The sequence below is a fragment of the Notolepis coatsorum genome, assembly GCF_963971535.1.
Source record: "Notolepis coatsorum genome assembly, chromosome: 5".
Classification (NCBI taxonomy): domain Eukaryota; kingdom Metazoa; phylum Chordata; class Actinopteri; order Aulopiformes; family Paralepididae; genus Notolepis; species Notolepis coatsorum.
In genome coordinates this window covers 125,458,321-125,472,056 of record NC_140169.1, presented here as the reverse complement: position 1 = coordinate 125,472,056, position 13,736 = coordinate 125,458,321, and the positions used below count along the sequence as shown (strand labels likewise).

Below are 13,736 nucleotides of genomic sequence, written 5' to 3'. Positions count from 1 at the left end.
AGGGAAGGCCGGCGGCGGCGCCGACCACCAGACGGAGTGTGTACACAACACTCGCCCGACAATATGACCCGCTAGGATGTATTCTACCGTACACCACCAGGGCAAAAATGATTGTACGAGCATTGTGGGACAAGGACCAGGGCTGGGACGACCCCATTCCCGCACACCTTGCATCCACCTGGAGAGAGTGGGAGATGGAGCTCCACTCACTCCCAGGCGTTAATATGCGCCGAAGCTACTTCCCACCCACGGTGAGGCCAGAGACATGTAAAATGGACTTACACGTCTTCAGTGACGCCTCAGAGGTCGCATACGGATCAGTAGCCTACTTGCGGGCCCAAGAAGAGGGGGGAGAGATCTACACAGCATTTGTCCTCGCCCGCTCGAGAATAGCCCCACGCAAGCAACAATCTATCCCACGTCTAGAGCTCTGCGCAGCCCTAGCCGGAGCGCACCTAGCCACGCTCATCCAACGTGAGCTCACCATACCGGTGTCTAGAACAATCCTGTGGTCAGATTCCACGACAGTACTCGCCTGGATCAAATCGGACTCATGCAAGTACAAAGTCTTCGTGGGAGTCAGAGTCACCGAGATTCAAGACTTAACCGAAGAGTTAACCGGAGAAACAGAGTGGCGCTACGTTGATACAAAACAGAACCCAGCTGACGTCATCACCCGGGGAATGCCCCTAGATGACCTCACCCGTCGCAATGTCTACAGTGACGGCCCCGCATTCCTAAAGCTCCCGGAAGGAGAGTGGCCCACGCCTATCCCGAGGGAAGCCAGTCAGGAGGAGGCTGAGAATAAGAAGCCTGTGTTCTGTGGATTGAGCACTGTTATCTCCGCAGACCCCAACACACTCCTGATGGGGCGGCTAGATCCCGCGTTACCCCAGACAATGTACCGGCCTGAAGAAGCGAACGGCCGACGAATGTGGAGGTACAGCCAAGTATTAGCCGACAAGTTTTGGAGCAGTTTCCTACTGCACTACCTACCGTCTCTACAGACCCGCCAGAAGTGGGTAAAGGAGAGAGACAATTTGACAGAAGGAACAGTCGTCATGATTATTGATCAATCACTGCCCAGAGCTATGTGGCCGGCCGGCCGCGTAAGCAAAGTGATCACCGGTGCCGACGGCAAGGTCCGAGCAGCTGAAGTGCTTGTCCAGGGTCGCACTTACACCCGTCCCGTGGCGAGGCTCATAGAACTGCCCCGACTCCCAGACACAATCGATGATGACCATGACCCTATAACCCTATGACTTTGTGAAGTTGACTGACCCCTACAGCAAACCCTTATGTGTAAATAGACAACGCGGTTAATCTGTCTCTGCTTAACTGATTAGGTCTGGGACCAATCAGGGGGTGGCTGTTGTGAAGGGCCAGATTAAACCGAATATATATATTTATTTATATATATATATTTAATTGTATTTGTATATTCTCTAATATTCCCTGATATCCCTTGTATATTCCTTGTACAATATGCATTGAATATCCATTCTAGCCTACTGAACATCCCATAATAGTCTCCATTCTACTATTGGTCGAGACCTTGGTGCCAGGCTGCCATACCCCCCAGACCCAGTTCAAACGTACCGCTCAACATGTACGAACAAGTCCTAGTTCCGCGTAGGAATCTGGCTACCGCACCACTAACGGTACTATTTGTTCATAGTGCGTATATATACTGCGCTACTAAAGTAGGACTTCCTTTTCAGTCCAGTTTCTTACCCTCCAATAGAGTGACAGACGTAAAGCCTCCCCGCGACGCCACGTGTGGGAGTAAGGCCAAGTTCGGCCTACCATCGGTATTGAGACATCGTGTATATTAATATTTGAATAGTCATATTTGGCACTGTATCGTCGAGTTGGACGTAGTCTATTAAGCTAATAATAGTCTGTTAATATATAGTGCTTCGTGCGGTGAGAATACTACCGTAGTCAGTACCCCATCGTTTCGGGCAGAGAACTGGCTGCTTATCCAGGATGGTCGACCCCATGTGAGACTGCATCCGAGGAGCCCCAGAGCCGACGAGCGAGTGGACCTGTATACCGGATTATTCTACCGACGACAGCCCGCCTTCCCAGGCACGGATTATGCTTTATGTACAGTGATTATTCCATGGATAAAGACCCCCGACACTGCCGTGTGTTGGAACCCCCCCCCCCCTGGAGAGGACGCAAGGTGAGGAGACGCTCTGCAAGACGAGGTCGCTTCACGTCTCTCCCCCGTGGACCGGAGAGAGCCGGCTCACAGAGAGTCCACCTGCTTTCATCTGTGGTCCAAGGATCGCTGCCGCACCGAGCTGCACAACTGTGGGTTCACCCAGGATACCCTTGGCCGGACGAGGCAGCCAGACTCTACCCCCCCCCCTCCTACTCCTGTTGTCTTACAAGCGACCGGATTACCCCCCTTAGTGTATCCAGTCTTATAATCATTAAAGTATCATTGCTGTTATTCCTTAACTATTCCAGGTCGTATATTTACCGCCTGCGCCATCAGAGATTGGACATTCTCTATTGATATACCAACGAATACTCTTTGCCATAAAAGTGCATACTATTTCAATTCATAAATGTAATTAAGTGATTAAGTGCTTGCTCTACACACCATTGCTGTGTAGGAATAAACGCATACTTCGACTTCGTACATTTGTGTTGGATCCGTTTCATCTACGTGAGAGTGTTTATCATAATATATTTATGCCGAGTACTGGGTGGCCGAATATAAAGTACAAAGGTAGTGGTAGTAAGTATCATATCTAGTAATACAGTCAGGGAATTGTACCCCTCAGTTACAATAGTCATATTTCAACGCACAACGCGTTATGCACTGATTGGCTGTGACGGATACAGCGATCAAACTGTGACGCGCACTCAGAGCGCTATCGCGTATAGCCCGGGCCGAGAAATACGAAAAAATTTAAAAAAATAAAAAAAACGTGATGTCACTTCCTGCTCTGGAAAACGAGTGTTTTTTAATTGCGATAATAACGTTATATTGTGCATTGGAAACACAAACATACTTAAAATGAGTAAATATTATTAATTTTAAACATGTTTATATTATTTATAGGGCTATAAAACTAAAAACTAAAAACTTATTTTTCTTGTTCTCTCATATAACCAGGGTAGGGCCTGAGGGGGGGCGGCGCCCGAGCGCCCCTAGTGGCGAGCCGCCACTGCGGTTAAGCTTAGGCACTCTTTCGAAGTTTGTTACGGTTAGAGTTTGTCTTAAAGCAGGGCGATAGAACACCAGCCCTAATTCCAAACTCTAACCTTAACCAACTTCGAAAGAGTCGCCTAAGCTTAACCAGTGATAAACTAGGCGTTAGGTAGTTTGCAGGCTGTTCGACGCGGAAATAGGCGCAGAAACAGGCGTCACGCGATTGGCGCACATGTCACATGACCAGAAACGTCAGTGGCCAATCAGATCGCAGAACTGGAAAAAGTATAAGTAAAAGTTGGTAAAAGTATAGACGCCATCAGGATGCCTCCAAAGCCACGCCCGCTAGGTAGCTAGCAGGCAACTACGTGTTAGCAGCAGGCCTTTGTGTATGCAATGCATGCATGCAACTGTTATGCACATAACAAGCGTGTGTGTCACTAGAGATTTGATAGACAGCTCGCTCGTTCCAATCATTTGACTAGGTCGTTCATTTGATTGGATGTTGTTTTAGCTCCTGCCCCTTAGTGGAACGACAGATTTTGAATTTCGGTATCAAACATCTATACTCTCTAAAATGTTGCCAAAAATTGGCAGCAGCCTATTGATCCTTTAAGTGAGGATAGCTGGTATGGCATAGAGAGGGGGGGGGGGTTGGTTGGCAGTCACTATCAATCAATCAATCAATCAATTCAAAACTACTGTTCACAGAGCTCCCTTCTTCCCCTGACCTGCCAGAGGCTGATGAAGCCAAACCCAGACCAGAGCATGTAATGGTACAAAGTGAGTAATCAAATTGGAGCCGCTGTCTGAAGATCACTTCTTCCAAAAGCTAGTAGTACGGTGTAATCCCCTGGTAAATGGACTGCATTTATATACTGTAGCGCTTTTATCCAAAGTGCTTTACAAATTATCACCCATTCACTCACACACCGACTGCAGAGTCGCCATGCAAGGTGCCAACCTGCTCATCGGGAGCGGTTAGGGCAGGGGTCATATCAAAAGAGCCACTTTTCCCCCTTCCCACAAAATAAAATGCTCAGGGAGCCGCACAACCTATTTACCCTTAAAATGAAGATAACAGTGTATAACGTTTTATATATCCCCAAGCATACCCCACATTTAGCATACAACGCCTGACAATTGCATACCCAAAGTAATTTGCGATTTATTATACTTTATACTTATAGCACACAGTTTGTTGCATTAATGGAATTATAAACAATTTTTTTTTTTTTTTACTTTTTATTGTTGTTTTGACCCGTTATAACAAAGGAAAACCTTATGAAGAGGAGAAAAAATACTGGCTGTGTAGACCTATTTTTAAATAAAACACAGAAGAGGAGACAAAACACTGGTGTCTATAGACTAGGGCTGACCCCTATTAGTAATATTTTTTAATACAATATATATATCGAATTAAAGCCCTATTTGTTGCCTGTCAATAGCCAGGTGACCATTCAGCGGTTCTCGAGTTACATGCCGATATGTGAGGCGTGCACCAAAGTACACGGTATTGCGCAATTAAATACCACTCCCGACTCCCGGGGGTCTAGCTCCGTCAATCATTTGGGATCTAGGTGAAAACGAGCCAAAACAGGAAGAGAAAAAAGCGCAGAATTAATTGAAATCTATGAGGTAAAAGAAACCAGGAACGCTACGCAGTTTACCAAAATTGCTCCTAATCACAAATTTCTGAATGGACATGTACTACAGAAGACTTCAGGCTATGGACCCAGGGTGTCTTTTCAGCCATACCAATTTTTGGGGAAATACTACTTCTGGACTACTAACTACTACAGAAAAACGCAAGTAACATGTTTTTCTACAACTCAAGTTCAGACCTATGTTACTCTATTTCATTAGCACTAAAAGTGAATCTTCTTTATTGTATCAGAAACTACAAAATGTCATCTTTCAAAAGAGACCAGGCTCATGCATGTGCTATAAGTATAAAGTATAGTATCTTGGTTTGCAAAAAAGTATGCAGTCCTCAAAAACGAAAAATAAAATGACCACTTTTGGGGGCGATTGTTAAGAGGTTAATAGGAAACAGTTTATGACAATGTAATTAACTAATCTATGCCACTGATTATATAAAAAATGCTAACTCAGTGTAGATCCCTTGGCTGCATAATACAGAATGGCTGTGTACTATATTAGTTATACAGTAAGTCCTGGTGGATCTGTTTTGTCACCGTGAATGAATGATTGCATTTCTACTGAGTTTTTCTAGTACTAGGTCTAAGACACAAAGTGCATTACAATACAACGATAGATTTTTCAGTATGGGTAATAAATAATAATAATAAATTGTATTTGTAGTGCACTTTTCGTTCACTAGGATCGCAAAGTGCTACAGGGTTAAGACATAGTTAAAAAAAAGAAATAGCTAGCAATCAAAGGCCTTTTGAAATAAGAATGTTTTCAGGCCTGCTTTAATTAAAAGAGTCCACCAGGTTCTGTGGTGCCCTCAGCTGGATGGGGAGGCTGTTCCACAGACGTGGTGCAGCCGAGCAGAAGGCTCGGCCCCCCATGGTGCAGAGCCTGGTACTGGGGACCCGGAGGAGCAGGCTACCTGCAGATCTGAGGGTACGGGTGGAGGACTTTGGAGTGATGAGTTCCTGTAGCTAGAGAGGTGCGTGTCCATTTATACAGTTATGGGTGAGCAGCAGGATTTTGTAGTTGATCCGGGATGAGACGGGGAGCCAATGTAGTGAGTGGAGGATGGGGATCATGTGCTCATGTTTACGGACTCTCATCAGGATCCTGGAAGCGCTGTTTTGGATGTATTGCAGCTTTTGGATGCTCTTGCCAGGAATCCCGATGAAGAGTCAGGCAGGGTTAAAGTGGGACAGTTTGGAAATATTTCTCAGGTGATAGAATAAGGTCTTGCAGAGGTGTTTTATGTGGACGTTGAAGGTCAGGTGGGGGTCAAACCGAACCCCCAGATTTGTGACTGGGGGGTAGAGGGGGGTGACCTGGCCGTCAAAGGTGAGATGGGATATGGGTGAAGACAACCTGGTGTGGGGTGCCAATGAGAAGTGGCTCGTTTTTTTGTGCGGTTTAGTTGGAGGAAGTTGCTGTTCATCCATGCCTTTACTACGGGTGACCGTAGCGGGAAACAAACCCCAGTTGCTGACACGTTGCGACCAATCAAATGCTACGTGGGTTCCATGGGTCTGACTTGTCAGGCTAGCAGTGTTAATGCCATGCTCGGGTCTCCAAGGACTCTACCCATTAAGCTACACCATGGCCCAATCCAAACCTTTATACGAGCTGAATGTGGTAGTAATCAGCATGTCCATCATTCTGTCACTGTTAAGGATGTCAAGGAATGCTTAACCAGAAGCCTGTATAAAACTGTGGTGAAAACTGTACATTTTGCAATGTTAACCCTAGTTGCAACATCCTTCTACAGTACCTTCTCTGGTCTCAGTATGACCTGGCAATCACGGTTATGTTGCAGAATCATGTCAAGGCATACAAATTGTGAAAGTCACATTGAATGACAATGTTTTGCCTGATGATACAGAGAGGCCTCATGAACTGTACAACACCTGCTTCACGGAGAGAGTAACTCCTGCTCACCAAAGATAAAACAATCAACGACTGCTTCCTCATTTTTGGAGTCCGAATAAGGTCGATCACTGTATGCTTTTTCTTCTCTTCCTTTTTAAAATAGTTTTTATAGCCCTGAAAAAAATAAGACAGGTGAATTCATTGTGTTAGAAGCATAGTGCAGTCAGACCTCTGACACAAAGTACAGCGCAGTTCACAGTGACTGCAGTTTGCATATTCTGCATGATATCAACGATAGCAAAAGTTCAGTATGCAAAGTTGCGAAGAACCTTCTTTAGCTTTCTGTTTGATACGATGCAGGCGCACTTTCATTGCTACCAAAGGCAGGCGGGACCTCAATATTGATCAGTGAACAAATCTCACTATGTCCAGATCATTCTGAAGGGGCTTTCCATTCATCTGAGCTGCTTTCCGGATCAGATCCAAGGCTTCTTCGCTCCTGCCGTTGGCCATCAACCAGCGAGCAGACCTTGGTAACACCCTGGCGATGTAGGGGAGAGTTGCTCATGTCACCCTTAATGTAAATGTTTGTATATGAATATAGACAAAAAACAAACCAAACAAAAGATCACTAGCTGGAGCAAGAAATAAAAATACATTCAGCCACACGGGCAAAAGTAGGTCAACATTTCCTTTTAGCTGCTCTGCACCGGAGACGGTATGAATATGGAGCCTATCCTCTCCTGATTGTGTGGACAAAAGACAAATCTAAACCACTCTATGCACTCTTTCATGAAGGAAAACCTTTTAAGATCACCCAAGCACTTTTCTTGGTGACATTTGTATAAAATAAATTGGTATTTATATTTCTAGGCTAAAAGAGTACACAACTCTTCTAGAGTAGAAGTAGTAGAAGTAACCTGACAATCCTCCATTATAAATAATTTCCCAACATCCCAATCCAGAATATTTTTGGACATATAGATTATGTTTTAAATTTTTTATATATACAATCTCTGGGAGAGAAGTATAATTTTTTGTAACTTTCTTAAACCGCACTCGAAAAGTGGAGCTATTTTACCGAAATGTTTGTAAACAACCATTTACATTTTTAAATGCATGTAAAACTGTTCAGCTGTTACAGTCTGTAAATCTAATTCAAATGCCTCTGTCTATGTTTTGGATTTCTGCAGTGAGGCTACAGTACCCTAAAGTACAGTACCTGAGTAAAAGTACTTCACTTACTTTCCAACCCTAAGACTCACCAGATGTAGAAGATAAAAAGGAATGCGGGCGCTGAGATTGCCAGCTGGAGTTTGCGCCAGTCTCTAATGAGGTACGCCACTCCTGCCAGGATCATGTAGCCAAAGCTGAAGAAATAATCAGAAATGACACCAGCCAGCATGCGGTGCTTAGATCCTGTCCACTCTGTGCCTGGAAGCGACGTAAACACAAAGTAAATAAAATAAAATAAAATAAATTTGTAAGGCCTGACAACACGCGTTAATGTCCCCATAGGCCGGACACGTCTTCTTTAAATAAGTCAAGAATAAACATCACAATAAATCAGAACAAAACAAAAATACCATGAAATCCAAAATAAAATGTAAAATAAATAAATGAAGTTTCAAGTTTCTTTAATAGTTGTCATACAGAAGTACAGAATACTTTTATACAAAATGCTTCTTACTGTTACGCTCCAGAGACTGTGCAAGACAAGATAAGATAAGTATGAAATAAAATAACATAGTATAGTATGTAAATTAGAAGTAAAAAATGAGGTCACAGTGTTCAGTATAGACATATGTACAATGTTCGATGCAGAATCGACGTAACTGAGTTACCATATAATATACAATTTGTATCAAGTTTTTATTATCAATTACTAACGTCCTCGTATGAAACCCTTCAAATAGACACTGTCTGGAGGAGGGATATACCAGACCTGGAATATGACTTTGATTGGCAAGGAGCCTGGGCAAATGTCCGACTTACATCAAGGAACCCGGATCATCAACAAATCAATCTGAACTATATTCACAGGACATACTTGACTCCTATAAGGCTGTGCAAAATGGGGCTTATACAAGACTCCAAATGCTCCCAATGTACAAATGGGGACGAAGGAACATTTATGCACATGTATTGGGACTGCCCACCAGTTAAGGCATTCTGGAAAGATGTATCCCAACAATTATCAACACTCGTATTTTGGAATATACCTGTACACCCCGCGGTATTACTATTGAATGATGTTTTTGAGTTTGCAGTGAATCCACAACTAAAAAGATTGGTTTTATCGGGTATCACAGTAGCTAAAAAACTGATCGCATCACGTTGGTTTCAACCGGAAAAAATTTGCCGAAAAGTGTGGTTTCTTACATATCTTGATGTGATATATCAAGAAATATCTACAGCAAGAATTCTGGGGCTCAATGAATCCAAAATGTCAATGTGGTTAGAAGTGGTGGAGAGAATAAAAGCTAGCTTATAATGGTGGTGTCTGGTTAGGAGTGAGGGATAATGGAGGTACTATCCAAGAGGGGGTCTGGGAGGGGGGGGTTTGAGCTGGAGCATATGTGTGTAGGGTTTTAGAAAATAGGTATTAGGGGTATATTATATACTAACATTTATATAATTGTAATTTCGCTGGATATACACTGTATACGGCTAAAATGTTATTATAGACTATTTTTGTTTTATCCTGTTTCTGTACTTGCATATATTATAACCACCTTTACTGAAAGTTTCATTATGCATTGTGTGTTGAGTACTGACTTTTAATAATTTTTTGTTTTGCAATAATAAAAAAAAAATAAAAAAAAAATATATATACAATACACAATACTATGCAGTGTACTAATATACAATACTATATAGTGCAAGGCAGAAATGGGATGAGGTGCAATTTAGGTACAATTTACAGTAGGTGTACGAGTTGTAGTGCAAATCCTTTATCAATAAATATAAAGTGTGTTTGTGTGATCTAAAGTGTGGAGAGTGGGTGCTGCAGTGTGTTGTTTGTTTAAGTGAGTGTGTGCGTGTGGGTGTGTGTGCTGTGTGCATTTGATGGTTGTTGCATATTGTTTATTGTTCGTTTAGCAGCCTCGAATGCAACACTCCCAGACATACCCCATGCGAAGGTAAGGAAAAACTCCCTAAAAACCTAGCAATAGGAAAAAAGCACCACAGGCAATGTGGAGGGAAGAAACCTTAGAAGGGCCGCTCAAGGGGGGATCTCCCTTCTAAGATGTCGGTGATAGTAGTTTTGCTATAAGACAGGCGAAACAGTTGGTAAGCATGTACATATACGTGTAATGAAACACAAATAAGTACATACAATAGCAACTGGGGTACATCAGAACATTTTGAAAGATTGAAAATAGAGCTGATGACGGAACACAAAGTAAGGCAGAGTATACATTTCTGGAGGAAATCAGATGAACGCCGAACAAAGCTTTGTTCAAAATCAGATCCGTTTCTCCCTTTAGCAGGCGACTGACCGAGGACGAATGCATTCATGATGACAGCAGAGATGGTTGTTCCGATCACAAAGCGCAGGGAAACATAAGTGTAAAAGTTTGGGGCGAAAGCAGCGCCAATCCCAAAGATTGCCTGTAAAGCCAGGCCAACGAGGATGACGGGCCTGCGTCCGTATCTGTAGACAAGAGAGGAAAAACAAGCTTTTAAATTCTCCCTGTGATGTTTGTGACTTACAGTAGCTGTTCCCACTCTCTGAAGTGCGGTTCACTGGAATATTACTGAATAGTATTTGAAGAGAGTGGGAAATATGATGTAAATTCCAAATTCCATCTTGTTAAAATGCTTCAAACAAAAGTGTTATTCAAATGACAGGACAGTCGCTGATTGTAAGAAAAACTATATCAAACAAATTTTATCGTTTTTTCATTAAGTGTTTCCTGGCTCAAACCTCAAGCCCAAACGTGGTATTGGAACATTGGAATAACACTTCAAGCTATAAATCAGAGAAAAAAATGTGTGATGGATAAATCCGGAATGGAGTTGAAGGGCTGATGTTTTGGCCCCATAAAATGTTTGTGTGTTCTCTTAGATCCAAATGAGATTCATTGCCTGATCCAGATCAGTTAACTTCACTCCACAAAGTAAGTGCCTATGGAGCAGGCTCATATTTTACATCCAGGTGACATCACACATTTGAGGCTTTTCTCTCTGATTTCAAGCTTTGGTAGTGGTGCATGGCCATACATATTGACAGTACAGCTGTCACACAGGAATAACTCAATTATGTGAATTATTAAAACATGGGTGGCATTCCACTTGAACCCTCCTACTATGTTTGGGTAAAGAAAATGACCTGTTTCTGCAAGCCAGAATATTTTTTTTAATTTCTTCACAACATATCTATCATGGGAAAAATTATCAGAATTCTGCAAAGCATGTGTTTTGTAATGCAAATGATTGGTGTATCCTTCAATAAATGAGGTACATACAGTAAAAAAAATAAAAAAAAAGTTAATATCATTGTCTGTATGAACTATTAGGTACAAATACAACTAGTTAATATCATCTGTATGAACTATTAAGTACAAAAACAACTAGTTAATATCATTGTCTGTATGAACTATTAAGTACAAAAACAACTAGTTAATATCATTGTTGTGGAAGAGTGACTAGTGGGAAAGTAAAAATGCAAATGAGATGTAAAACGTGTATTATGACCGCTGGGAGGTGGTTTAAACACATCGGGGTCAAAACTGACCAGGGAAGATAATTGTTACGACTGATTTACGAACACAAAAGGAGGGTTAAACCCACTAAAGGAGGTTAAACTACACATTTCCAAGCCTCAAAGACGATCAGATGTTCTTAAACATACTTATCAGCCAAGGAACCAAACACCACAGCCCCAACCAGCAGGCCAGACATGTAGATGGAGGAACTGATGTAGTTTAGGCTGGCGTTGTCACACACCAGCTCCCACTGTCAGGAGACACATATTCAAATTAGGGCTGTCAGTTTATCGCGTTAATTAGATTAATTAATTACACAGCAAATTATCGCGTTATGAAAATTAACTCAAAATTAATTACATTTTTTTTTTTTTTTTTTTTAATAACTTTTTTTTTTTATCTCATTCATTCCATAAGAACGTAGAATACACATTACAGACTTTTTTTATATGGTCCATTTGCATGTTCTTGGTATCTGATTCTAGGGACATCTATGGATCTCAGGGAATGTATTCCCAGTGTCAGAAATACTGTGTCTTGAGTAAATTGTAATGAACCAAATGAGAATATCAATAATTTTTTTTTATCTTTGACTGTGAATAACACTATGCTCAAATTGACCAGACCTGAAAAATCTAAGCAAATTAATAGATGGAAGATGATTAAACAGAAGGTTTTGTAGATACAGTACTGAATTCTGCCATCCGGACACATGCAATTTGAAATATGATTATAGAATATAGAATATCAGGCATAAAATGGTTATGCGATTAAAATGCGATTAATTAGATTAATTAATTACAAATCCTGTAATTAATTAGATTAATTTTTTTAATCGCCTGATAGCACTAATTCAAATTAATAACTATTCCATTCTGGGAAAGTCGACCTGACCTTTTCTTTTGCGAAACCATGTCCAGCAGTGCGGTTTAAAATTCCACAGCTGGTAGTTATTCAGATTATTTGATTTGATTATCCTTGATGGTGCTGAGCCTATTATAGGACAAGGCTATATTTTGACTAAGTCTTGTCCTTGCTGCTGCGCATTTATATTTCATGTCTTAAAGTGCTCTCATATAAATATGTTGAATATATAAATATGTCTAAGTTGAAGAGGCCCAACTATCTGTTTTCCAATATAGGGTGCAGCATTGGGCCTGCATTCATAAATATAAAAGAGGTTCTATCGATGGAGGCCAATTCACAGTGCCAAGCGAAGAAGCGCTTGGTCCAATTGGGGTATTGGGGTGTTTCAAGTCAGGTTAACATTCTTTTCATCCTGCCCTCCGAGCTCACACACCCCACACGGAGAGAAACTGACCTGGCCTCGAGGAAACCTGCAGGAGGCCTGCGCCACACAGGAGTCCACATCTCCACACTCAACATTCACCACTCTACTCACACAGATATCACATCAGCACACAGTTCCCAAGCTGCATCGAGGCTTTGATGCAGATATAAACAGGAATTCTTGGACAAGTATAAGTTAGAGGAGCTCAGTACTAAATACCTATATGTCCCTATGCCATAAATGTCATGTATGTTGTGTATGTCATAAATGTCTATATGAATTGAAAATGGGGGACCCTGATGGAAACAAGACAAACGTCTTTCTCAGGTCTGCATCCCCTTAACAATTGTGTGTATTGAGCCGTACTGTATTGTACCCATTCTGCAATCTGTTAAATAAAGTTTTCATTCATTCATTGAAAATAATAATAATACAATATTTTTTGATATTGATAGATAACTAAATTATTACATATTAATGATATTGTAGGAAGGGGCAGGACCAAATAAGCTTTGCTTATTTCTGTCCCTTCTCGAACAAAACCATTTTTCTTGAGCTATGTTGATTATTGCTTCCATGTCTAGGAAGATATTTTATTTAGTTTTTTTTTTATTATTTAGTTTGTTATTTTTTGTTATTACAAATTTGTGTGTTTATGGTTGAAAATGTTCGAGATAAATAAAGATCAAATCAAAATCAAAGAATTGCAACCCAGCGGGATGTTCGTCGATTGTCCCGACTGTGGGTCTTAACTATGGTGACACTCACCTCAGTTACAATGGTGCTGTGGAAGGTGTCCTTGCTGAACTCCCACCCTCCCCTGCAGCTCCTGCGGGCCGGAGCACGGGTGTGGTTGAGCTGGGAGTCTGGGGCCACGCAGGACAGCTCAGGACGCCCCTCTGGGCCAGACAGCAGGCTGAAGTTGAAGTCTGAAGGGGGCAGGGAAGCTGCCGAAGGCCAGGCGGAACGACATAGATGAGGCGGGACGGCCCCGGTGAAGACCGATACCAGCATATGGAACGCCAGAAAGATCTGAGGCAGC

The 13,736-nt window shown here is 41.9% G+C and overlaps 1 protein-coding gene across 1 annotated transcript in view; it reads right to left on the bottom strand.

Annotated features, from left to right (window-relative positions):
* Positions 1-13,736, bottom strand: part of LOC311228336 (organic cation transporter protein) — a gene marked incomplete at its 3' end in the record, with an annotated part of 46,724 nt that overhangs the window by 32,799 nt on the left and 189 nt on the right. Inside the window, 7 exon segments of the mRNA XM_084314245.1 lie at positions 6,761-6,775; positions 6,777-6,865; positions 7,115-7,232; positions 7,957-8,125; positions 10,195-10,349; positions 11,550-11,653; positions 13,463-13,734. Coding sequence (XP_084170371.1) covers positions 6,761-6,775; positions 6,777-6,865; positions 7,115-7,232; positions 7,957-8,125; positions 10,195-10,349; positions 11,550-11,653; positions 13,463-13,734 — 922 coding nt within the window.